The following is a 27,937-nucleotide window of genomic DNA, read 5'->3' as shown; positions in this document are numbered from 1 at the left end:
ATTCTCCTGTTCCCTGGATGCTGCCTGACCTGCTGCGCTTTTCCAGCAACCCATTTCCAGCTCTGCCTCTTGGATCAGGCCATTCAGCCCATCAAGTCCACACTGACTCTCCAAAAAGCATCCCACCCAGACCTACCCCATACCCTATCCCCATAACTGCGCATTTACCCTGGCTAATCCATCTAACTGACACATCCATGAACACTGTGGGCAATTTGGCATGACCAGTCCACCTGACCTGCAGATCTTTGGACTGTGGGAGGAAACCAGAGCACCCAGAGGAAACCAACGCAGACACAGGGAGAATGTGCAAATTCCACACAGATAGTCACTCAAGACTGGAATTGAACCCAGGTCCCTTGTGCTGTGAGGCAGCCATGCTAGCCAATGTGCATCCCTCTGCCATATGCAATTTAGGAAGTGGTCCATGACCGTACCACCCTCAGCCACAGATTGCATTGCCTGGCTCCAGTCCAAATATAACTAGGGAGGGAGAGTTGATAAATTAAGACTCTGGGAGGTGTGGAAATATTCACAGAACTGAATCCAGTTTCTGATTGAAGTGAGTCCTGTAATCTACCTTTTTATAGTAATGTTAAGGGTTGATTGCAATTGTCTCACTGAAATCATGGCTGTTGGGCTTGTTTTTCTGACCAGGAATTGAGGCACTTTTGCCCGATTTGAACATAAACTTTATGCAATACATAATAACCTTGACTGTCAGCATCTTTCACAAAATGAAATGTTGCAAAAAATACTCCTGTTTAGTGTTCTGAATTACTTCTAAAGACAGAGTGTGGAGCAGATATGCGACATTTTTGTTTTGAAAATTGTTTTCCAGAATGAATTTTTTTTTTTCAAAATTGCTTTAATTAGCTGGGCTGGTTGAAGAATAAATATTGTTCATTATATCATCATGCAGTTGAATCATAGAGTCATGAGAGGATAAATGGACTTCTGTTAACAGGTCCTCCAACAGGCTGCACCCTCGGTACCACACTGCAGTGTGAACTTGGTTTTTGATTTGAGGTTCTGGAATGACAGGTATCTGACTGAGCCACACCTGAGCCTGGAGGAGAGCATTTTGTGGTTCTCCTGTTTGACAATACTGTGAACACTTGGCTGACCTCCTTCTGCGAAGGGCAAAGTGGTTGGCTGAGGTCATCTGTTGACTGATCAATGAACTTCTGTGCTATTCCATGGTGCAGCTGTCATTGCATGAATGTCCATGACCCCCTGTTTATGCTCGCTTTTTTGGGCAATGTGTCAAGCTTGCTGTCACCTGATTTTATGCTTTTTTTTGGGAATTACCACTATGGACAATACAATTTGCTCCTTGTCTGATAATTTGTTCTATCTGCTGTCCAATTCTGCCAACTTAGAATCCGTATAGTGCAGTAGCAGACCATTTGGGCCATCAAGTCCTATCCCCTGAAACCCTGCATTTCCTGCGGTTAACCCATCTAGCCTAAACATCCCTGGACACTGCGGGCAATTTAGCATGGCCGGTTCACGTAACCGACACATTTTTGGACTGTGGGAAGAATCCCATTCGGGCATGGGGATAATGTGCAAACTCTACACAAACAATCACCCGAGGTTGGAATCGAACCCAGGCCTCTGGCATTGTGAGATAGTAGTGTTAACCACTATGCCACATGTAACTGTCAACTCATAAACTGTTGGCAGGTCAAATAGATTCCAATTTTCAGCTGCTTTTAAAGTTGACTGTATGGCAATAATACTAGACATGTACACTTAAATAATATTGCAAAATTGTTTTAGTATTCTGTTTGTATTTTCCCTTTATCCATTCAGCTTCCTCATTCTTTATTAGTTTTATATTCAATGTTTAACATCTATGTGAATTGAATGAAATGGTTTGTTTCATTTGTTCATTTTTTTCAAGAATCTAATATTACCATGATCCTACAAGTTCCCATTTCTGAGGACTGTACTGAACAAGTTGCATATTGTACATGTGACCATGGAAACCTTGGAAGTGTGACATTAGCTTGGCCCCACACACATGCTGTTTTGCAGACTTGTACACACATTGATGTTTCCAATAAAGAGCTGGTGAAATATTTGCAAGATGAAATGAGGCTACTATTATATTCAGACTTGCTTTGGGAACAATAAAACTAGGGGTTAATGCTCAGTCATTTGTGGAAAGAAATGCTGAATAACTTGGCTCCTGTAAGATCTCACTCTAATTATAGACCAAGGCCCCTACCTGGACTCTGTAATTAGTCAAAATAAGGCCATTGAAGAGAGTTTTTTCCAATGTATGAAGACTCAAGGTTGCCTTCTGTTCCTGATGAGTCAATGAGCAGTCTGATATGTCAGTAGCACTTGTTTCTATTTTAAGAATATTGCTTTAAAAACTAAGAATAGTGTTTGAAGTGGTTAGCACTGCTGCCTTCCAGTGCCAGGGACCTGGATTCAATTCCACCCTCCAGTGTCTGTCTATGTGGAGTCTGCAAATTCTCCCCGTGTCTACATTGGGTTCCTCTAAGTGCTCCCGTTTCCTCCCACAGTGCAAAGATGTGCCAGTTAGGTGGATTGGCCATGCTAAACTGCCCATAGTGTGCCCAGGGATGTGTGGGCTGAGTGAGTTAGCCATGGAAAATGCAGGGTTACCGGGAGAGAGTAAGGAGGGATGGATCTAGGTGGGATGCTCTTTGGAGGGTCGGTGTGGACTCGATGGGCCAAATGGCCTGCTTCCACACTGTAAAGATTCTATGATTCCAAGAAGGAACTAGTCATTATGCAGGTTCTATTTTTACCAGTGTGAAAGCTCATCAGATTGCTATGCTATGTCCCTTTACAAGTAACCAAAACATTGGGGCAAAACCTGCAGAATGAGCACATTGCCAAAGGAATTTATTTGAAACAATGAACTTTCCTTGTAAAGGAGCTTGACCAGGAAGCTATTCTTGTTGGTATTTGCAAAAATGAAGGATCTCCTGTGCTGATAACCTCCTTCAGCTGAGGTAACAAACCTAAACATTAAACAAGAATAAATGGGCAATGACCTTGCTGGGATTATATTATAGGCCTCCCAACAGTCAGAGGTAAAAGAGGAGCACATCTGTAGGTAAATCACAAAAGGTGTGAGAGAAACAGGTTTATAGTTGGAGGGGACTTCAGCGTTGCTAATATTTACTGGGATTGCCTTAGTGTGAAAGGATTACAGAGTGTGGAATTTTTAAAGTGCATCTAAGAGAGCTTTTTGTGCCAGTACTTAGGTAGTCTTACTTGAGATGGGACAGTGCTAGACCTAATTATAGGGAATGAAGCTGGTCCAGTGGAGGAGTATTTTGGGGATAGTGATCATAACTCAGTAAGTTTCAAAGTCATTATAGAAAGGGATAAGGATAGAGCAAAAGTTAAGTGTCTAAACTGCGGGAAGGCTGATTCCAATATCATTAGACAGGATTTGGCAAACACAGACTAGGAACAGCTACTTGCAGGTAAGTCTACACTCAAAGTGGGAGTCTTTTCAAAGTGGTATAATGAGAATTCAAGGCCAGCGTGTGAAGGGCAAGGGCATGGGCATCAAGTCCAAGGAACCCTCGGTGTCAAGGCGTATCAAGAGTTTGATAGAGAGAAAAGAGGAAGCATATGTCAGGTACCTCTCATTAAAACAGGGGAGGCCCTTCAAACATATAGAGAGTCGAGGAGATTGATTTTAAAAAATAAATTAGGAGGGCAAAAAGGAGCCATGAAATATCTTTGGCAGATGGGATCAAGGAAAACTCCCAAGGCATTTTTCATAAATACGTTAAGAGTAAGAGAATTACTAGGGAAAGAGTGGACCTATTAGAGACTATTAGCGAGCAAGCTGTATGGGAAGCCAGTGGACATGTGTGAGGCCTTAAATTAATACTTCTCATTGTATTCACAAGGGGGAAAGACATTGTGGCTGGTGATTTCACTTGGGTTGGTGAGGGTCTAGACCATGTCAAGATTAATAAGGAGGAGGTATTAGACGTTTTAATCAGTGTACAGTTGCATAAATCCCCAGGACCTGATGAGATATAGGAAAAAGTGAGGACTGGAGATCAGAGTCAAAGAGTGTGGTGATGGAAAAGCACAGCCGGCCAGGCGGCATCCGAGGAGCAGGAGGATTAACGTTTTGAGCATAAGTCCTTCATCAGGACCACACTCTTTGACCCTGATGAGATGTATCCCAGGCTGCTATGGGAGGCAAGGGACGAGATTGCTGGGGCCCTGGCAGAGATAGTTAATACTTCACTGGCCAGGTGAAGAGACAGATGACTGGAGGATAGCTACTATGATTCATTTGTTGAAGAAATGCAACAGGGTGAACCGAAGGGCCTGGGCTATGCTGTGAGACTCTATCTACGATTCAAGAGGGCACTTGGCTAAGTTTCGAACGGCTACATTTGTGTAGAATTTCTGCAAAATAATTCTTGATGGCAAGGGAATTCCCACCATTTAAGCCTTTCCACCAAACGTGTGGAGCATATTTTGTGGAGGTTGGATGTAGAGAACATTAGTTTCAAACGTACAGAAAGTTAAAGGCTATGGAGTCCATACATTCATTTCTTAATCTCCAATAGCTTCCAAGTATGGCTTCTTGCAAGGTGTAGCTGACGGAGGAATTGTCATCTTATATCTCATGCTATAAACCTTAGTGGGAAATGATTTGAGCTAGCTCCCAATGCTGCAGCCATTTACTCCTGTAATATTTATATCATTTTTTAATACACTCTAAAAATGTCAGTTAGATTATTTTTAAATGGGAATTGATGTAAGAAGCAAGTGGTAACTGGCAAATTGGATTCATCCGACAAGGTCTCTTGCTTTGACAATGATAACAATTCTTTGAACCTGCATAAATAATCCTGTCTACATCTAAACAGATCAGTAAGTAATATTAGGTTTGGTTCAATTAATATTCACGGGAAGGGATTGAGCTATAGTCAGTAAGTCACAATTTTTGTAGGGAATCTACCTTCTTTTTGCCAACAGATAGAATACTGTTATGAAGGGGAGTTTGACCCCTCTCTGATAATAAAAACCGAAACGCCCAGAGAGGAGCACCTCACCTCTTAATCTGATAAAGAACTGTGACATGGTGTATAAACTATCTCTCACCCTCTCTGTATTGCTTTCTGAGGAAAAGAATTCCACAGACTTGTAACCCTCTGTGAGAAAGAATGGTTTCCTCTTCTCCATCTTAAATACAAAAGCCCTGGTTTTAAGTGTCTCCCAGATTTCCTCTCTCCTCCAATAGGAAGCTTCATTTCAGTGTTTGCCCCATCAACTCCCCTCAAGGTCTTCCTGGTTTCAAAAACAACATCACATCCATTAGTGGAGGATCTGCTAGTATTGTATTAATGCGATTTACATTTAGTTTCTCCTTAGTATGTTTAATATTGCCTTAATCCCTTGAGGAGCCTAGGTTTGAGCATGAGATACTTACAAAAGAAATGCATTTTTAAAATCAAAATCTGTCTCCAAATGAGAGACCTTTTGGTCTGAAGGTCAGGCAGTCCTGAAGGGAAGAGTTGGATTTCACCGAAAAATAAAGTGTATGTGTGGTCAGTTTGTGAGAATTTAACCATTACCATTTCACACAAAGGGCATTCAGAAGTCCTTTTTTTCTGCACCTCCCAACCTCTCCAAGAAAGCCTCTTGAAACTAGGCCAATCAAATCTGAGGTTGATTGTTGGAAACCTTAGGTGGGTAGATGGTGTTGACATTGAGATCAGTCACCAATGTAACTGAATGGCAGCAAGACTCTTGAGGGACTGAATGGCCATCCTCTGTTCCTAGCTGTGCAATTCCTAGGGAAAGTCATTTTCATTTCGGCTCTTCAATGACAGGCCCTCATGGCAGCTTCAGCATTCATGAGCTCTCTCCTACAATAAGCAAGATGGCATTGCAGTGAAATGTCATGCTCTTCATTATTGGTTTTACAGTCATCACAGAGCGTCTGTGGATCCATCTACGTAGAACTCAGGACAGCTGTGTTTGTCTGGACTAGTTCCAACATTCAAGGCCATATATAATGTGAAGGAGAGAATGTCTGAATCCAAAACTCTCCACTTATGAAATCCAGTTGTAAAAAGGAAATATGGCATTCATTAGAACGGATTGATGTTTTTCTAGTTTTGCAGTCCTTGATTCAAAATTATGTAGATTTATTCGCATTGAAACTAGGCATGATGTAATTCCCAAAGCATGTTCAAATATTTACATTTCCGGTCGAACTTTAATGATGTGCCACTGTTATTTTTGGGATGAAAGCATATTGGGATGAAAGAAATCTTGATGATTCAAGAAAGTTCGTTTCTGTTTCTCTCCGGGGCGAAAATGTTTGCCACTAGACTGTATTTTGAGAGTGTCTGCATTGTAATAAATGAAGAATTTTCAAGATTTTGCTTAAGAGTAAAGTTGATTTTCATCAAACTTATATTTGGCTTTTTCCTAAATTTACCTAATTATTTGCATCTTTTGCTTTTGAACTCTATGTTAACATCAATCAGGCTACCATAACAGAGCAGAGGCCTTATTATATAAAGCAGTTGCGCTGCATTTCTAATTTTGCAGCTGAGAAAAATACTTCGTTCTTTCAGCAAACCGCAATGGTTGGCGCACCACTGAGAGTTCAACCCAAGGCAGTGGATTTGAAATATGAAAAGTCCAAGAGTGTCACATTCACAAATTGCTGCGACTCCAGTTGTTGTCTGTGATTTTTCAATAACAGCTTTTGTGTTCTCTCGCTCTTACCATAGTGCTTGATACAGCGGGTCAAGAGGAGTTCAGTGCTATGAGAGAGCAGTACATGAGGACGGGGGATGGGTTCCTCATCGTCTATTCAGTCACTGACAAGGCCAGCTTTGAACATGTGGACAGGTTTCACCAGCTGATATTACGGGTCAAAGATAGGTGAGTGCCCACACAACTGCTGCTGTTTAAATGAGCTGTGTTTCCTCAAAAACTCTAATCAATTCTCTCTTTCTCTCTCTCTCTCCTTTCTTCCTCCCTTTTGTTTTCTCTTTTTCTTTTGCTCTCTCTTCCTTTCTTTCTTTTCTCACATCACTACCTGAGAACTACTGCTTGACTTGAGTTCGGATTTGAAAGACAGAACAACCTCAGTTATCCGAACATCAATTATCCAAATTTCAGATTATCTGAACAAGATGTCAAAGTCCCTACACATGCATTTTAATTGAAGTAGGAAAATGCTATTCCTCATCCATTTAATGCATCATTTTGTAAATTTGATCAGGAATATAAATGCGAGTATACTTTAATTAATAATTAACTTCAAATATATACTCGAAACGTGATGTTATTAAGTCTTACACTTTTTATAAAAAGGCTCTCTGATACTTTTTCTTCCCGAAAACAAAGAATTGTGACTGTGAATGTACAAGAACGACATATGTGCAAGCTCGAGCTATGCGCTCCAACAGCAAGATTCTCTCTCAACATTGACTCGCTCCATTTTGCAAACTCAACAATCTTTTTCCTCAGCTCATTCTTCGGAGAGTTAAGTCAAAAAAATGCGCTCGCACTTTTCGTTTCTGTTGCTTTTTGGATGGTGGGACGCCACCAAACGAAAAGATGCCAGCTGCTGTCAAGGACCAGAATAAAACCAAGGAAAATGGTCAGCGAAAAATTTCACAGACTTCAGTCAAACTCTAGCCAAGAAGTGATTTTATTTATAAAATATCATGAATTTTCAAGCAATATCCAGTGTTTGTACACATTTTATCGATTTAATGAAATAAAAACTCTGTAAACATGCTTTTTTACGTAATTATGTTCAGTATGGCTTCCTTTGTTTACGATCAGATCAGTTATCTAAACAATAGTTATCCGAATAAAATACTCCCTGCCCGTCTCATTCGGATAATCAAGGTTGTTCTGTATTCATTTTTTTTAGTTCTGTATTCCTTTACTCTATCGTGCTAAAAAAAAGTATTAAATTTTAAACTGATTAGCTCCTCCTTTAATATTCTTCTTCCTTGGGTCACCAGACCTGAAATATTAACTCTGATTTCTCTTCACAGATGCTGCCAGACTTGTTGAGTTTTTCCAGCAATTTCTGTTTTTGTTTCTGATTTACAGCATCGGCAGTTCGTTTGGTTTTAATACAATATATAACATGTTAAGTTATGCTTAAGACGTGCATGGTAACCACACCCATAAATGGATTATAAGAAAGGAGAGCAGGGGTCAGTCTTTTGGACACTGAGCCTGCTCTGCATTCAATAAGATCATGATTGATCTCAAAAACAATTATATTTATACAATATCTTTATGAGTTAGTATTGAGTTTGACACCTTCAAATTGTGGACCCACATCCATTTCTTCTTCTCTTTTAGCTTTACTTGTTACATTCTCTGTCACCATGTCCGGCGTGTCTCCCCTCCTCCCCCTACCCAAGTGGTACTGGTTATTCTTTCCAGTCTGGCAGTTCGACAATCCCATTGATCTGCCATTCTCACATTCCCATCACTTAATTTGAACTATCAACATCTCTTCTCGCCCTTCACGCACCCTTCCAACCCCCACGCCCCATCCCCCCACCCAGCCCTCTCCCCCCACCAGCATTTGGATAAATGTTGCCCCCTCCACACTTCACTTCATCTCTGTTAAAGAGTCATCCACACTCAAAACATTAGCTTGCTGTCTCTCCATGGATGCTGCCTGACCTGCTGTGACCTCCAGCATTTTTTGGTTTTCAGTACAGATTCCAGCATCTGCAGTAATTTGCTCATTCTGTATATCTGTCTTTACTCAGCTTCAATGTCTAACCACTGATTCACTTCAGCCTGCCAGTACTACATCACTGGGATCATCACCAAAGGTTTGATGGCTATATCCTTTTTTTTGTCTTTTTGCAGCTTCAACCAGTTTCAGTTGTCTCAGAAATTTAGGTTTCACATTAGGTTCCCTCAGAAACAGTAAGTTCCCCATTCTCCACTGGATATGTCATTTAAAAATGCAAACTTTGAATCCATCGTAGGATGAAAACTATGTTAGTCAGAAACCTCAGGAATGTTTTTTTTATTATATACAATCTTTTGGAGACAATGTCAGATTTTTGAATCTGGCTTTTACTGTGCAGAGAATTTATAAATTTATTGGCAGTGTTAATATTAAGATCTAAACGCAACATGCTTCAGTGATGTTCCTGAACCAGCATTTTTAAAGTAGTCATTAATCTGATTATTTTAAATGAGCTAACGTCTTCATGCTAAATACCAGACAGAAATGTTATGAGAATGTGTCAAGTGTTCTCATCTATTATTAATATGAACATCTTTAATCTGTTTTTCTTATTGAGCACTTTAATAAAAGAACAGCAAGTACTGATGTAGAATTGTAAAAGTAGCCAGCATGGAATGGACTTTTTTTTTGTAGAGTTGCAATCAGAAACATAAAATGATAAGAGAACCAATTGCGCTTATTACTGCAGCTTTCTTGCTCTGTCTAGTCCAGTAACTCCCCCAGGCTAGTACTCCGAATGATGCCACTCGTCTTCTTGCCTGCTGTTATTAGACTGCTGAATGAACCTTTCTAACTTCAAATAATGTTGATGTTGCTTTGTGCACATCCTGCACAGTCATAAAAGAGAGCATAGAACAGTATAGGCCCTTCAGCCATCGATGTTGTGCCTACCTTTTATCCTACTCTAAGATCAAACTAACCTACATATGCTTCATTTTATTATCATCCATGTGTCAATCCAAGAGTCGCTTAAATGTTCCACATGTATCTGATTCTATTACCACCGCTTGCAGTGCATTCTACGCATCCATCACTCTCTGTGTAAAGAACTGACCTTTGACATCTCCCCAAACCTTCCTTCAGTCACCTTAAAATTATACCCCTCTGACTATTCACTCTATCTATGCCTCTCATCATCTTGTACATTTCTATCAAGTCGCCTCTCACCCTTCTTTGCTTCAATGAGAAAAGTCTTAGCTCCCTCAACCTTTCCTCAGAAGATATGCCCTCCAGTCCAGGCCGTATCCTGGTAAATCTCCTCTGCACCCTCTCTAATGCTTCCACATCCAACCTATAATAAGGCGAACAGAACTGAACACAATATTCCAAGTGTGGTCTAACCAGCAGCATAACCTCGCAACTCTTAAACTCAGTCCTCTGATAATGACAGCCAACACACCATACATCTTCTTAACAACCCAAACAACTTGGGTGGCAACTTTGAGGGATCTATGGACATGGACCAAGATCCCTCAGTTCCTCCACAGTGCCAGGAATCCTGCCTTTAACCTTATGCCTCGCTTTGTCGAAGCACCCTATGATCTGTATGACCATGTTTTCTATGATCTGCCTGTACTGCTCGCAAAACAAATTTTTTCACTGTACTTAAGTGCATGTGACAACAACAAATCAAATCATCTTGTCAAAATATGGATAATTAGCAGGGGTGGGGGTGGGGGGGGAGGTAGGAACAGAAGCAGGAAGTTTAGTCTAAATACAGATCTGGAATTAGTCTTCACCTGACAAGGTCCAGGTAGATTGAGGATTATCAAAGTCACATTTATTTCCAATATTTGTGATTTTAACTTGTATATATTTGGATTTGAATGTCTTGACACCACCCTAATGGTCAGCTTATATGGCAGATGGAGTTCAATCTGGATAAATGCAAGGTATTGCATTTTAGTCCAACAAACAAGGGTCGGGCTTACACAATTAATTGTAGGGCCTTGGGTACTGTTGTAAAACAGAGGGATCTAGAGGGTGCAGATACATAATTCTTTGAATTTTGTGTCCTTTATAGACAGGGTGGTTAAAAAGGCTTTTGGAACACATGCCTTCATTGCTCAACCCTTTGAGTATAGGAGTTGAGAAGTCATGTATAGGATATTGATGATGCCTCTTCTGGAATACTGTGTCCAATTCTGGTTGCCCAGTTATGGGAAGGATATTATCAAGCTGGAGAGGGTTCAGAAGAGAATTACCAGGATGTTTCTGGGTATACAAGGTTTGAGTTATAAAGAAAGGCTGGGACCTTTTCCCTGGAGCTTAGAAAGTTAAGAGGCAATCTGATAGAAGTTTATAAAATAATGAGAGATAGATAGCATTGATGATAATTGTCTTTTCACAAAGATAGGGAATTTCAAGACTTAGATTAGATTATATTCCCTACAGATTAGATTCCCTACAGTGTGGAAACAGACCCTTCAGCCCAACAAGTCCACACAGACCCTCTGAAGAGCAACCCACCCAGACCCACTCCCCTACATTTACCCCTGACTAACGCACCTAACACTATGGGCAATTTAGCATGGCCAATTCACCTAACCTGCACACCTTTGGACTCTGCATATCTTGTGGCACATGTTTCAGGTGAGAGGAGAGAGATTTTAAAAAGACATAAAGGGCATATTTTTTACACACAGGGTGGTTTGCATGTGGAATGAACTTCCTGAGAAAGTGGTCGACGCGGGTACAATTACAACATTTAAAAGACATTTGGATGGATGAATAGGAAAGGTTTGAAGGGATAGTGGCCAGGAGAAGGTAGGTGTTTAGTTTGAGATTATGTTCAATATGGACTGGTTTGACGGAAGGGTCTGTTTTCATATTTTCTTTTAGAGTCATAGACTCATCCAGTACAGCGAAAGGCCCTAGGGTCCACCGTGCCTATGCAGACCTACAAACACCAATCTACATTCATGGCATTTAGCCGTACTTGGTCCATAGCCTAATATGCCCTGGCATTTGAAGTGCTCATCCAGAGCTTTTTAAATGTCGCAAGGGTACCTGCCTCCACAACCTGCTTAAGCAGCACATTCCATATTTCCAAGCAGCACCCTGTGAGTGGGAAAAAAATTCTCAGATCTCTTCTAAACCATTAGTCCTCATGTTAAACTTTTGCTCTCTGTGTCTGCCTTGGGAAAAGATTCTCACCTCTGTGTCCTCTGTAATGCAGTCATTTCCTTCTGATAATGTGGTGACCAGAATTACACACAATACTCCATCTGTGACCTAACCAGGTTTTATAAAGTTATAACAAGACTTCCTTCCTCCTATATTCATTGCCCTAGCATATGCCTTCTTCATCATCCTTTCTAGCTGTGGTCTATGGATCTTTATTCCTCAGTACTCCTTGGGGACCTTCCATTCATTGTGTATATCCTTCCATTATTAGACATCCCAAAATGTATCACCTCATACTTTTAAGGACTAAATGCCATCTACCATGGCTCTGCCCAATTTACCAGCTGATCAATATCAGACTGCAGCCTAAGACCATCCTTCTCATTATCAACAACAGCATCAATCTTTCTGCAATTTGCAAGCTCACTAATTATACCTTTACATTCACATCCAAGTCATTAATGTATGTAACAAACCGCAAGGGTCCCTATGATAAAGTACTGATCACAGACTTCCAATAGCAAAAACATCCCTCCATCATCAATCTTTGCTTCCTATTTTCAAGCCAATTTTGGATCCAGTTTACGAACTTGCCTTGGTTCTCATAGGCTCTTGTCTTTTGGGCTGGCCCTCCATATGGGACCTTGTCAAAGATTTTGATAAAGACCATGCAAACCACATCAACTGCAACTTTTTGCTTATTTAATTTTGATGTTTATTTTCGATCTCTGCACGTGACTCCAGTCATTTTTCAAAGGAAAAGCAACCCCACCAAGGCATATATTTGTTTTTTACATCCCCAAGATGTGTCAGAGATGGCAATTATTACCCATCAATAGTTGTTATTCAGAGCTGCCACTACAAATTGCTGCTGTCAGCATGTTGATACAGTTAGTGGATTTCTGGGCTATTGCAGAGGCCAGCAAAGAGCCAGTCAAATTGGCAGTCAGTTCTGGTCAGACTGAGCAAGAGGCAGACATTTCCTTCCTCGAAGGACGTTAATGAGCTAAAATGGTTTTTACGACAATCTGAGAGATTTGGGGTTTATTTTAAATAGCTTTTCATTACTCCTCTTTCTTTCTGAATTCAAATGCTGAAACTTCCATAGTGGGGTTTGTGTTAATCTTCTGTGGATTACTAGCCCTGTAGCTCTCTATCGAACAGCTGTATGGAGTCTCTTTTGCACGCAGAGTGTAGCCAAAGAACATGACTCGCCATTACCTTCCTGAGAGTAACTGGGAATGAGCAGATCTTCCTGCTGAGCTTCCTAAGGAGGTCTATATTCCAAAACTGGAGTGGGCAGAACCTTTGCTACTTTACTGAATAATGTCCAGTTTATTAAAAGTTTTCTCTCTGGACCTTCAGTCAGTAATCAAAATGGACTGATTTCTAATATGCCTGTTCCTGTCTCTTTCCTTTGTCTAAACTCATCTATTGGACGATAACACAAGTTGAGTATTGGACGTGCGGAGTATGTTGAATCTGACCCTGCAACATTATAAAGTAACTAGTCCTTCCAGTATGCACCTAAAATAAAGAGTAATATCTCACTATATCACTCCTCAGCCTGTCCAGTTGCTCATTGAAAGTGAATTACTTTTGAAGTGAAGTCACTGTTGGAAACTTGATTCTTGTGAATTTGCAATGTGGTTTCAGGATCTTGAATGAAAGGTTTAAATGAAATAGATGCAATTCTAGCCTTTATTGCCGATCCCTTGTTGCAGAAGATAAGCTTTCTTCTTGAATTACAATGAAGGCACTTCCACAATGTTGTTGCAAGGCCAATAATCCAGAGAACCCTTGATTAATTATGAGAAAATTAATGTAATCTTCGTCTTCTTAGAAAACTTTAATGTTGTGCCCTGATTAGGTGCAGCAGTCATATTGGACACTTGCAAAATCATACATCACTTCACAGATGCTGCCAGAGTTGCTGAGATTCTCCACATTTGTTACCATTAACAGATGCTTTGTAAAAGCTTTTTTGTCCAGTCTAGGATCTTGGTTATTTGAGAGGAGTGATTTTGATCAGCTCTGTTTTTTGGCAAATCAGGGCTGGCTCCCTGACTTGTTACACTCTCATAGGCCCACCCTCCTGATCAGACCCTGCCAATGACTCCATCAATCAGGACAAGATCTGGATGATCCAGTATCAGGACCTCAGCATCGCAAATATGTGTTTGCTCAATGTGTTTTGTTTCCATTTTCACCATGAATATGATTTCTCACCCAGATTTGTTTCCAGGATAAATCTATTTTCAAAACATTCTGCCTTCAACATCCCTCATGGAGTTTCAGAAATTTCTTGTGACTGGAGTTCATCACCTCAGTTAATTAAAACCATTCCCAACCTCTTCACCTTTTAGTATCAAGTATTTTTGCTTGCTGTGTATTTGTAGGAATTTGGAACAAGTACAAGCTTGCATTCTCTTGACCCTGTATATTTTAAGACTTGTAAGTATAGATTTATAGCGGCTCACATCATTCTCTCAACATGCCAGCAAGTCTTGACACGCATTGCAATCGAATTTTGGTAAAGTTGTTTTTAAGTTCCACTTGTGTGTTACTAAAATTAGCTGTTTCAGCAGTATACCAAAAAACTCCCTCAGATCTTTCTTTTTCTGAGAAATGTGGTCAATCCAAAGATGGCACCAAGTGAAAGACTTGATTTTGTGACTTTTGGCTTTGAGTCACAGGCCTGTGGGTTTGAGCACCATTCCAAAGTCTTGAAAATGAGGTAGGAAATCAGCCATCGTCTTACTAGAATGCAGAACATGTTTAAGAGGCCATATGTTCCCTGCCATTTTTTCTTGAGGAGATGCTGTTGCCAGTCATGGAAAGATCGAGAATGAGGGCAGGTACTTCAAAGAAAATTTCAAAAGAAGCAGTTTTAATCTGTAAAAAAGCTATTTCACATAGTTAGTAGTTAATAGTCTGAAATGCGCCTAGAAATGTGCTGAAGGCAAGTTCAGTTAAAGCATTTCAGAAGGCATTAGAGTTTTCGATAGAAACTATGTGTGTGGTTACTGGAGTAAAAGTACCATTCTAAGTTAATGTTCATTGGGAAAGCTAGTGCAGATTTGATGTGCTGAATGGCCTGTTTCTACACTGCAAGGATTCTGCAAATTATTCCGTGATAGGTGGAGATTGAAATGCAGTTACAACTGCAATTCATCCGATATCAACTTGATATGATTGAGGCTGGAGCTTCAATGCAGTACCAAAGGGATGCAACACAGTTGTGAGGTGCTTACTTTCAGGCAAACATTAAACTGAGGTTCTGTCTAGCTTCAATAAAAATGGTAATTGCTGGAGAAACACAGGTCAGGCAGCATCTGTACAGAGACAACAGAGTTAACGCTTCGAGTCCAGTGACTCTTCTTCAGAACTGGTTTTATTTTATATTATTTTAGACAAACTTACCTTCTCGGGTGAACCTAAAAGATCATGTACTAACCATTGTTTACTCCTTAACCAACATCACAAAAACAGATTATCCGGTCATTTGACACTTGTAGGCAGTGTTGTACATATATGCTACTAATAGTTCTGAATGAATTAATCTTGAAGTTGCATTAGCTGCACCCAATCTGATGTCTCACAGTTTTTGGGTAGATGCAGTTGTGTTTTGTGTAGTCTTCATAAGGCACAGATGTATTCTGTACAGTTGCTGAGAGTCCAATAATTATGCCTGATGGTAATTTGTGTTGCACTTCTTGTTATCATACAATGATCTACCTTGTTAACTGATACAAGTGTCTGCCCTGTTTAGATTCACCTGAACAGAAGGTTTTAATCTTTACCATTGTCTAACATCTACCATTGATAAGTAGCAGGCCTAAAACAAAGACTAATGGCAGCAAGCTACCTCAAACAACTCTTACTCTGTGCAAAATACAGGCAGAGGTGTAGATAACATGAAGTGGCAATGGTAAGTACCACAGCTACCTGCTGTGCACAAGGCATCTGCTACAGGAACAACACTTCATTTGTATTTTATTGGTCATTTAGAATTTTGCCATATTGTGTAAGTTGTGAAGAGCTCTTTGTGTAACTGCAAGTTTGTTTGTTCTTCAGATACCACTTCTGCCCAGAACCCACCCAGTGAGTCCCCACTTATCTGATGGGTCAGTGAATAAATACCCTGATGTGACATTAAATTATACCCACCTGAAAGGTTGCATGTTTAATGTTCGAACTGTGCTGAGCTGGCAGTTAATAATTACTCATTGTGTTTCAATCTCAGCCTTCCATGGAAGAATTTGAAAAAAATAATTTAAGAACCAGGTGCAGGAGTAAAGAAAATGTCTGTCTAACTTGTTCTACACTCAGTTGGATCATGGCTGATGTTCAACCTCAGTCCACTTCTCTGCTTTTGAACCATATCTCTTGGGTCTCTTTAGAGTACAAAACATTTTATCTTGAATATACTCAACAACTGACCATCTCACGCTCTCTCAGGTCTAGAATTCCAAAGATTTGCAACTCTCCAAGTAAAGAAATGTTTCTTTGTTTTTCCTGTCCTAACCTGTCCAGTCAACGGAAGTGTTACAATCAAGTGAACTGAGCTAACACTGTTCACAATGGAGTAGGATAAACTTGACTGTTGATGTTCCACATGATCAAATAGACAGCACTCATTTGTCCAAGATTGCACATTGAGCAAGATAAGGAATGATATGAAGAAGAGTAATACCAGACTCAAAGCGTCAAATCTTTCTTTCTCCACAGATACTGCCATTCTTGCTGAGTTTCTCCAGCATTCTCTGTGTTTGTTTCAGATTTCCAACATATCCGTATTTTATTTTTAAGATGAGGAATGTACCACGTTTCATGCAACTTCAGGTGAAGAGGAGAGTGAGGAGAAATTCTGAAACTAATTGAAGGCATAAATACAATTAAAATTTTCGATGAAAACCAAAGGATACATTAAAGCTGCTCATTTAAATTTGGTTTAAATTATATTGGTAACCAGTAGGGCATGGTTCTTTGTAACGCAGCTGGTGGCATCAGTGAGAAGCAGAGTGGTAACCAACTCGAGCTTCTGCCTGCTCATCTTTGTGTTCGATGATGTCAGCAGTTTGTAAGGATTTGCTTGCTTTGATGAAGCATGATTTCACAACTGACTAAATTGCTCTGGTAATTTGGGAGCACTGCAGAAGTGCTTTGGCATTCATGTCATCAGTCCCAGTGATATGAATTCTGTTCGACCAGCAGTTTCTCACAAGATAAATGCACCCTGACAGTGTGGTAACAGAGTACGGCAATAAAAAATGGAACTCAATATATTTCCTGGATTTTGCCAGTAAAATAAATCCAATGCAAGGTTTAAAAAAGGCTGGGCAGATTAATTGGAAATGGCATTCAATTTAGCTTTTTGGTTTTAGTTTGAAGGACAAAATTCCCCTTTTGAGAACATATACTGTTTAACTTGCCATATCTTACACGCTAGTCAATAATTTGTTGTCTCCCGTCCAAATATAAAGTTTGTTCCGGTAATTAAAAACGAATGACTGACTGTTTGTTTGTTTGTCTGTCTGTTTTATACAATCCTATGTTTTCCAGCTGGTTATTGCTGTGGAATTGGATGTTTTTTTTGATAGGCACATTATTGATCCCTCCATTTTGATTGTTGCCCTTCTTCTCCCTCATGCTGAGCCTGGTGCTTATTATGGCTCCACGTGTGGTGTCTGGTGCCTCATTGGGTATTCTTGCATATCTATTATTGGCTTAAGAATGGAAGAGAAAATTTGCAGGTTAAATTGGTATTGATAGAGTGTGGCGCAAGAAAAAGCACAGCAGGTCGGGCAGCATCTGAGGAGCCGGAAAGTTGATGTTTCAGGCAGGATTCTTCATCAGGACTCATCAGTCGACTCTCCTGCTCTTCAAATGCCGTCTGACCTGTTGTGCTTTTTCCAACGCCACACTCTGTCGACTCTGACTCTCCAGCATCTACGGTCCTCACTACCTCCCAATTGATATTAATGGTCAGCCAAGATCATGTTCTCACCCATTTTCCAAACATCCAACTTCATGCCTGGATCATTAAACAGCAGGACTTCCAGCAGTCATTTCTGTCTGACAGAAGTAAAAAACAATCATGACTCCAACAATAGCACCCAACGGTACTGCTTTAACACTGATCACCCTCCTGGTGTGTAAGACTCTGTAGGACTGCACGTGGTGAATTTATTAATCCAGCTATTTTTTGGAAGCAGTGCTGAAACTGTTTCATCAATTAAAGTGGATCGAGATCCCAGAATGAGTTTTACCTGAGTATTTTTTTCCCTCACCTTGTTTTGGATAGTTTGATGCTTTCTGCTTGTGATCAGTGGAAGTCAGTTTGTTTCTTTGTGACTCTTCCTTCTTTCCAAGATTCATCAAGGAAATGATGTTGCTGCTTTGATTTAATCTCTTCCTTTGTTTTATGATTACAGAGAGTCTTTCCCCATGATTCTGGTCGCCAATAAGGTTGATCTAATGCATTTGCGAAAAGTCACAAGTGAACAAGGACGAGAAATGGCTGCTAAGTACAATGTAAGTATTACAGTTTATCAAAGGGAACTTCATTTCTGAATTCTTCCTAACTTGATTAAAAACTGTCAAGTTAGTGTTTTATTGGTAACAAATTGCTAACATTCCATTTTGCATGAGAGGTCATTTTAGTCATAAAGCCCAAGTGATATATTTTCCAGCCCAAACCTTCTAACGTTTTTTAAACAGTTATTAAAAGGAGAGAGAGCTCTTGACACTTTGCATGATAGATTAGCACTCCAACATTTAACTTGCATTGGATATAATGGTAGAAAATAACAGAAGATAGAGACTTTGCCTGTTCCTCGGTGATCGGATGCTGAAATTCTAATTCATTTCTACAAACGTGACTGTTGCAAGATCTCATGGCTGGTCTTCTGCATTCCAATCTCTGCTAAATTAAATTAACCCAAAACATTGTTGCTTGTGTCATAATTCTCACCAGGTAATGTTCACCATCATCTCTGTACTCCCTCCTCTCCCTTGACTCCTGATCAAACAATAGCTAGATTTTCAATTCATCATCCTTGTTCTCAGACACCACATGACCTCTCTCCCTGTTGTTTCTGCAATCTCCTCCAGTGACACGACCTTCCAAGATATATGTGCCCATCTACTTTCAGTCTTTTAGAGCATCCTCCAGTTTATTTGCTTCACCACTGGGGGCTGTGCCTTCAGCCACTTAGGATCCAAGCTCTGGTATACCACTGCTACATCTATGTCTCTCTGCTTTCCTTGCTAAAGACAGACATTCCTTTTACAACCTCCCTCTTTAAACAAGCTTTGGGTTGTCTAACATCTTGTTATTTGGGGCGGCACGGTGGCTCAGTGGTTAGCACTGCTGCCTCACAGCACTAGGGTTCCAGTTTCAATTCCAGCCTCGGGCGACTGTCTGTATGGAGATTGCACATTCTCCCTTTGTCTGCGTGAGTTTCTTCTGGATGTTCCAGTTTCCTCCCACAGTCCAAAAGATATGCAGATCAGGTGAATTGGCCACGCTAAGTTGTCCCAGAGTGTTTGGTACATTAGTCAGAGGGAAATGGGTCTGGGTGGGTTACTCTTCGGAGGGTCGGTGTGGACTAGTTGGGCCGAAGGGCCTGTTTCCACACTATAGGGAATCTAATCTATTTGTATGGTTGGTCTTTTTGTTTGTATTGGTACTATGGAGCATCTGGGGACATGTAAGTTACTGTTGCAATACCGATTTCAGAAGCAGCACTTATTCCTAAGTGTAGCTGTATACATATCTTTGAAACACCAATGTTGGTCCACACCTTTGAACCTAAAGCACCAGCAGCTGCAAACGTAAGCAGTGTTGCCATTTAGTTGTGAATTTTTAGGCTAACTGAGCCCTAAAACTGCCTGTTCAGGAGAAAACCATGTCTTGCCAGCAGTGGGGAAGATCCACTGACAATGTAATTGGTGATTTTTCAGATCACTGCTTAAGCTGTACATTGTTCGAGTGTTGCCGTCGCTTCTCCGAGTCTGCCCCACAGCTAGAAATGGGGTGAACTTAGAACATTGGCACCTTCGTCATCATCGAAATGATCCACCCACTCACAGTTCTAACTTACTGAACAAAGGATCACTTAATTATTGCTGTGCAATAGATTCAGTTTCTCCTATGTGTGAGTTTCATGCAAGTTTCGTCATATCAAAGTATCATTGTTGCTATGGCCACCAATTTATTTCAGTACATGCTATTTGTAGCTGCCTCGCTCAGTGCTTTCACTTGCACTCCTCCTCCCTCGCTGAATGCAAAATCCATTTTGTGGTCACCAAAGTTTGCACTTGACTAAATTTAGCCAGCCTTCTTGTTTATTTCACTAATTGCGTGCATGAATAGTAAGCAGCAATATTCTAATCCCTCAGGTATCCCAATCTATACAGAGTTGCTGCTTCATGTGTAAGAAAAATACATTGCCTCTTTGCTTTCAGTGAATCTGTGCACTTGCAAATGTGAGGAGTGACACTTAAAATTTTGAGCCCTTCACCATTTCAGGCACAGTGTTAGAATCAAGCACTTCCGGATCGAGACACAGCATGCCCTACATACAAAGTATTATATTCTTGGCTTCGCACTAACAATGTGCCTTATGTGTTTTGTCTTTTCCCATTACCCACAGCAGTTTCTCCACATAAAATTGCCACTTACACCAGGCACCATGATGATTATGTCAACAATGAATTTTGTGCAGCAAAATGGAGCTGACAGTTCTGCTAAGGGTAGTAGAAGTGATCTGTCTCAGGAAATGTCCTCTGCCTATTTCTCCACACCTCACTGCCTTGTGCTTTTCTCAGTAGGGTCCTCCCATCTTGATTTGAATTGATTTGTTTTGATTTATTACTGTCATATGTACCAAGGTATAGTGAAAAATGTTGTGTTCTTCACAGGCAGATTGTACTATACGAGTACATCAGGGTTACAGGCAAAATGCAAAATATGGTGTTAAAGCTGCAGAGAGAGATCAACAGTAACATTAAAGAGGTCCATGTCTGATAAGAGCAGGGGAAGAAGTTGTGCTTGAATCCATTTGTGTGGAAATCTTCAATTTCCAGTTGTCGAACACCATCATTCTCTTTTACCCTCTTGGCATCCATCTCCGTAATTTTCCATTAGTCATCTCCTTCAGCATGAAGAGCCTGATGAAGAGCTTATGCTCGAAACGTCGACTCTCCTGCTCCTTGCGTGCTGCCTGACCGCCTGTGCTTTTCCAGCGACACGTTTTGACTCTGATCTCCAACATCTGCAGTCCTGACTTTCTCCAATCTACTCGCTCAGGGAGTTACAAAATAGTCATCCCTGAGTCTTGAATAGCCTCCTTGAACCCCGTATGAGCCGTTTGGTAAATAGGCTTTGCATTCCCCAGACTCCTTAACTTTCAAGAATGCAGTCACAAGACTCTCCTGGAAAGAATTGTGACGGAATATGCTGTTAAACTGCCTTTGGCCTGCAGTCATTTTCTTTTGTAGATTCCCCTATGTAGCAAAATGTGCACTGCCTCCTGCAGCTATCGGAATGTTGCTACTAGAATGACCAGTAACACATATTACTGCCCACTTCAGATCAGGAAATTGCCCACTCCCACTATGGTGGGGGTTGTATTGACAAATTTGAGAGTTGCTCTGTGTTGGGGGCCCATGTTCCTTGTGAACTGAATCGTAATAGAATTTCTATTTTGAATGTTGCCAGTGATCATGAATGGCTTCAGACAGCTTGTGTGCAGATTAATCATGAAGTTAATACTATCCTCCTTCTGAATTTTTGACTCACCACTCCAGACAACTGAGAAACCGTGATATGTGGCTTTAAATTCCTTTTTTGCTTTGTTACTCACCACTAATTTAAAATAAAACATTTTATTTTTCTCAAGATACCTTACATAGAAACCAGTGCCAAGGATCCTCCTCTGAATGTTGACAAAGCCTTTCATGACCTTGTTCGAGTCATAAGGTAAGTTCTTGCAAGTTGTTCAATCTGCAGTCATTTTCATCTTTTCTGTACCCAGTGACATTTGCCAGAACCTTTCAAATGCAGAGAGACAGTTCAATGTGTAAATGAAAAGATAGCATCTGTAAGTGTGTGGATGGTGTTTTCAAATTTGACAGAATTATTGAGAGAAAGCTGGCATTAAATTCAGACTTTTATACTTTTCCTCTGGTCTCAACCAAAAAAAATCAATTTTCTGTTTCCTTTTTGGAGTTTGTTCCTTTTAAACATTTTTCAGCCTAAAGTCTGTGAAGCAAAAGGAAGAGGCTGTTTGACCCAATGTGTCCATGCTGGTTGACAGCATACTCCGCCTATCTGCTCTAAGCCCATACAGGTAGTTCTATAACGCTATGGTTGCATCCTTGTGCAACCCCACAGTATAGAAAAATCACACATTAGAAACAGAGCTTAAAATGTTGGCGATGTAATCGTGTCACAGCCAACACACGTTTTAAAAGCTCACGCTGTAGAAACAGCATTCCCAATTCATCAATTGCATTACAGGGAATTAACATTGATGAAACATGCATTATAACAAGAACAACCTGCTGTCAAACCTCTACAAATATTTGTTCAACGTGGTGAGAGTTTCTGCCTTTACCTCAGTTTTTCAGTGAGTTCAAGTCCTCACCACCATCTGGTTGTAAAAATGTCTCTTCATATGCCCTCAAACCTCTACCGCTTACTTAAAATTCACTCCCCTTGGTTTGTGAATGCTCTGCTAAAGCCCCTCACAGTGTTACACCCTATATAAACTGAAAGCGTTGTCTACTAACACTGGCCACAGACAAGTAAAAGCATTTGATAACCATAATGTCTGTGTGCTCCTTTTTTTGGAAAAGCTAGTATTATGGATACATTGTTGCTATGATAATAAGTGCTTTCATAATTTGACTTGACTAATTCAAAAATTATAGAGAATCAAGCACAAAATAAATCCACTGTTGTACCCTGCTTACCCTATTACATGGATTTTACAGCACAGAGTGAGGGTCTTTCAACTGGACAAGTCTATGCCACTCATATGATGGTTTGCAGATTGGTATGACAGGTCGGCGCAACATCGAGGGCCAAAGGGCCTGTACTGCGCTGTAATGTTCTATGTTAATTGTTGTAAAAACCTGTCTTGTTCACTGAAGTCCTTTTAGAGAAGGAAATCCTTTCCTGGTCTGGCCTACATGTGGTCCCAATCAGTGATAATGTCAGAAGACGAGTAATCCAGAACTCTAGGCTAATGTTCGGAGGAGATCAGTTTGAATCCAATCATGGCAGATGATCAAATTTAAATTTGATAAAAAGCAAGCCTATTGGTAACTACATAACCACTGTCAATTGTTGTAAAAAACAATCTGATTCACTATTGTCCTTTAGTTAAGGAAATCTTTCATCCTTATCTGCTTTTGAAGTGACCCACAGAATTATGGTTGACTCTTAGCTATCTTTGGACATACACAGATTGGCAATAAATGTTGGCCTAGCCGATAAACCATGTACAAACAAAAAAGACCAACAACGACATATCAGGTGAAAGTGAGGACTGCCGATGCTGGAGATTAGAGTCGAGAGTGTGGTGCTAGAAAAGCACAGTACGTCAGGCAGCATCCAAGGAGCAGGAGCATTGATATTTCAGGCAAAAGCCCATTCCTGATGAAAGGCTTTTGCCTGAAACATCGATTCTCCTGTTCCTCGGATGCTGCCTGACCTGCTGTGCTTTTCCAGCACCACACCCGCAACAACATTAGATTAGATTACTTACAGCGTGGAAACAGACCCTTTGAGCCAACAAGTCCACACTGATCCCCAAAGCGCAACCCACCCCCCTACATTTACCCCTTCACGTAACACTATAGGCAATTTAGCATGGCCAATTCACCTGACCTGCACATTTTTGGACTGTGGGAGGAAACTGGAGCACCCGGAGGAAACCCACGCAGACACGGGGAGAATGTGCAAACTCCACACAGACAGTCGCCTGAGGTGGGAATTGAACACAGGTCTCTGGCGCTGTGAGGCAGCAGTGCTAACCACTGAGCCACATATTGCCTAGTAACTAAAAGGGTGGAGAAAGCCAGTCAGTTCAAGGGCAATCAAAGATGGACAAGAACAGCTGGACTTGCCAGTGACACCAAATAACCATTTGAAGATTTTTTTTCATGATCCTTTCCACCTGCTTGCTTTAACTCTCTTTGCGCATCCTTCTGCTGGTCTTTTTACCCGAATATCCTTGTAAATGTATCTTTGCTACATTTCAAATACACCATGTTGTAGTTAAGTACAAATGTAAGCTATTCTCTGTGAAGAAATTTCTCTCAAATTATCTATTTGACGTGTTAAACATCATCCTTTCTTTTGTGTCATAAACAAGACCAGGAGACAATATTTCTTGTCTCTGGTCCATGCCATTGCCATCTCTTTACCCAGTAAGAATTCACCTATTGACCTGAAATATGAGAATAGAGAAAGGATTTTCAAATCCAGGACATTAACTAAAGATGCGTTGTTTCTGATTACAAACAGGCAACAAATACCAGAGAAGAGCCAGAAAAAGAAGAAAGCAAAATGGCGTGGAGACAGGACAACTGGCTCTAACAAACTGCAGTGCTCAGTCATGTGACAGCTTCTTTGCCTTCTTGAACGCTGCTATTGGTCAATTCAATAGAAACGTTGAACCTAATGCTAAGTTATGTACCGCCTGTGTGCTACACAAGGATCTTTCGGACTATGTGCTCAGTAAACTGTAGCAGTGTTATGTGTGGGACGGAGGGGGAGAGGGGTGTGGGGCAAAACCCCCACCCCCCACTCTTCCACTGAACAGGTTTGCACTCTCGGAAGACACTGAAGTCGCCTTGTGGAACGCAAAGGCACCTCGGTCTAACTCCACTCAAACCGGATTTGGCAGAGAAGTGACTTTTTTTTTTAAAAACTATCATTCTTGCCTCTCACTTTAAGTTGTGTACCAGACTGAACTGCTGCACTGAGCTGTTATGACTCTAAGCTCAACGAGCGACATGACCCCCTCATGTCGGTTTCTAAGTTGCAGGGCAATGTCAGAAAAAGCTGTCTGTTGGAGAAAGGAAGGTGACTGGAATTGGAATGTCGATGAGAGAAATTAAATCCATCTGCAGTTGCCTCCTGGACATGGCTTCAAACATCGTCCTTAAATTTATTAACTGCAGTTTTCCCTCTTCCTTAAGCCCATCCACAATTGTTTTTTGAAATATAAAGAAAAGATTCACATTATTCGCCCCATTCAGATGTAGCTGCCTGTGGTCCGCATTTTGTCTCAACACACAGAAATGGAAGGACTCTCCCCAGAAGTCTAAAGGGTTTGAAGCAGTTCTTTTAACTTGATGTTACTTTTTGTAATTGTTTAAAATATGTGCACTTTTTTTGGGGGTTTCAAACCCATTTTATACTCTGTCTCTCAGTTGTTAAAACTGCACTGCGATTTGATTTGTTTAGAGAAAGTGTTTGCATCAATGGCACCATTTTCTGGTACCAGATGTGTGATAGCGTGTTGTTGTAATTGAGTAAGAAGGAAATATTCCCTTTCCCAAGAAAGCAAACAAAACTGAAAATAGTCATTGTCCTGGTGAATGTGCCCTCAGGCTTGCAGTTCTCAGTTGACAGAGAAAGGAAACAGTGGGACTCAGGCTCGGGTCTACCTTACCACTTGGAGTTGAGCTGCTGAAGACCAAGCAAGTTGGAATTATCCATCGTAATGTGGTCACTGCGCAGATGGGAGGGGAATTGTAAATTGTGTGGTAAGCTCTGTTCCAGTTGCTGCAATGTGAAGCCAATGTTAGTCGGAAAGTCTGAAAACTGCCAGGAAACTGTGGCAACCAACATGCACCTCGAAAAAGCCAACTCCCTCCCTGTCTACATGATTTTTACAGTAACATCTAAGTGGGAAGTGTTGACTTAGCCTTATGAAGCTTTTCAGCATCTTTTATGAAGTTCGTAGCACATGTTAGGTCCATAGCTTGTTTTTTTTTCTCAATGAATATTAGTTGAACTATCTCAGTGAATATTCAGTTGCCATTACAAATGTCTCTACTGGCAGCTTAGGGCATTACACTACACTTGATGTTATGCTGTACAAGACTCCTGCTAGTGGCAACTTTTGCCCTTGAAGTCATTGACATCCAGTTGAGAAGTCCGGTAATTGCTACTGAACTGGCTTGACCAACTGTAGAATTACAAAATGTTGTCATCCTAGTTTCTTACATGGGTTAAGTTCCAGTCTCCACCATTAAACACATAGTTTCTACCAGTTGGGAGGTGGGAAAATTCACGCTAGTGCCACTAGCTTTCAATTAACTTTTGGCTTAATAACTGTCTCTGCACTTTGTACAAAAGGAGCGCACTGATTGCTATACAACTGACTTGTCCATTAATTGCCAATCTCAGTTCAGATATGAAATGCAAAACCGGGGAACATGCCAAAGTGCTTCTGTCAATTAAGCATTTTGAAGTGTGGATACTGTTGTGAAATAAACATGACAGCTAATTTGCACCCATCTTCTTTTCAATTAGTACACAGAATCTTTTACAATCACCATGAAGGGTGTATGTTGAATATTCATCTAAACAATGACAACGCTGACAGTATAACAATCCCACAGTAATGCACTGTGTGGTCATCTGATCTTAGGTGTTCGGATCACTGGAGTAGGTCATGTACCTGTGACCTACATGGTGAGGTGAAAGTGCAATCTCTGAGCCAAAGCTGCCACCCTACTGACCTTTCACCTCTTACAGCAATTCAAATCCAGCTCCGACAAAGAAGAGAAAGATCTCTTTGCATCGTCTGAAAGGATTTTGATTGAAATAAGTTTGAACAGGCTAATCATCAGCACAAAGTCGCCACCAACATAGCAGTCATTGGCAATCTCACTCAAGGGTACCTACAGTACGACTGTCATGAGAATATAGAATGGTAGTTTACACAATGCTATCCTGAAGTTGGGGCTAAGTAGTATTGTTGGGCCACAGTGAAGTTGTCTTGCTCATATGGGAAATGGATCCTTCAACTCGGTTGGCATTTTGCTGCCAAATTAATTTATTAAAACTCATTATGTTGTGGCACATCATTGTTAATAGTCACTGTATTATAGATAGTAGGAATGCAGATGGTGTGATTACAACCAAGCTTCTCCTTGTATTTTGTAACTGCTTTGTTACCAAGTCGCATAAACTGTTGGCAACAGCTAGTTGTTGGTTGCAATATACCAGTGAATTCAGTAAGTGACACAGTGCTGTCTTCAGAGCATCAGTATCTTTAAAGTGCAATTTGGTATCTATATTCATTCATTAAATTGTTTACACGACAGTATAAAGGGATGACAACATCCCTTCAGTATTTGGTACCAGGGAGGAGAAAAGGGCTTGGAACTTTGGACTGCACCTTAACCCTATGAGTACCACACTAGTGGCAAACGTCACAGATCATATTTCCAACTCTTTGCCTCCATTACCATAACTGTTCCTCATAGCAGACTGTTGTTCTAGTGACAAGTAAACTGGTGATGTTTTAAGGGTTAAACATGGCATTGTGTGGCATTTGTAAGGTGAACTTGAACAGTTACCAAGACAACAGCCATCTGAATCTGTGGCTGTTACTGTACTTCACGTTAATTGGAGACTTAGAGGTTTTGTGTGGTAAATCGTATACTGTGACCTTAATTGCAAAAAAAATGAGGAAAAAAGGTTTTGAACAAGCGATGTAATATTTTAATAAAATTCTAACTGGAAAACTGCAATCTGTGAAATTTGGTGGAGTAAAATTTGCGCATGCAGAGCTGGGTTGACTGTAACAACCAATTTTCATTTCTCACATTTTCTGGATTTTGATGAGAGATGGAATTTAACCAAATAACACCATGCCCAACAGTCTAAACTGAATGGACTTTAGTTCTGCTGTTGGTACGAGCTGGAGTGCAAATGGCTGAAACATTTATATATATATATTTGAGAAGGGAGTAAATGCTGCTCTGATTTGGAGAAAT

The 27,937-nt window shown here is 40.6% G+C and overlaps 1 protein-coding gene across 3 annotated transcripts in view; it reads left to right on the top strand.

Moving 5' to 3' along the window:
* mrasa (muscle RAS oncogene homolog a) overlaps window positions 1-27,691 on the top strand; it is a 61,979-nt gene extending 34,288 nt beyond the window's left edge. For all 3 annotated transcript variants that reach the window (XM_043694239.1, XM_043694238.1, XM_043694240.1), the window contains 4 exons: window positions 6,771-6,924; window positions 18,343-18,442; window positions 21,814-21,893; window positions 24,447-27,691. In XM_043694239.1, the coding sequence (XP_043550174.1) occupies window positions 6,771-6,924; window positions 18,343-18,442; window positions 21,814-21,893; window positions 24,447-24,543 (431 nt within the window). In that variant the 3' untranslated portion in view covers window positions 24,544-27,691. The remainder of the gene's footprint in view (window positions 1-6,770; window positions 6,925-18,342; window positions 18,443-21,813; window positions 21,894-24,446) is intronic.
* Window positions 27,692-27,937: the final 246 nt, after the last annotated feature.

The sequence above is a fragment of the Chiloscyllium plagiosum genome, chromosome 7 (genome assembly GCF_004010195.1).
Source record: "Chiloscyllium plagiosum isolate BGI_BamShark_2017 chromosome 7, ASM401019v2, whole genome shotgun sequence".
Classification (NCBI taxonomy): Eukaryota; Metazoa; Chordata; class Chondrichthyes; order Orectolobiformes; family Hemiscylliidae; genus Chiloscyllium; species Chiloscyllium plagiosum.
The sequence above is the reverse complement of the archived record's forward strand: the minus strand, read 5'-3'. Positions and strand labels throughout refer to the sequence as shown.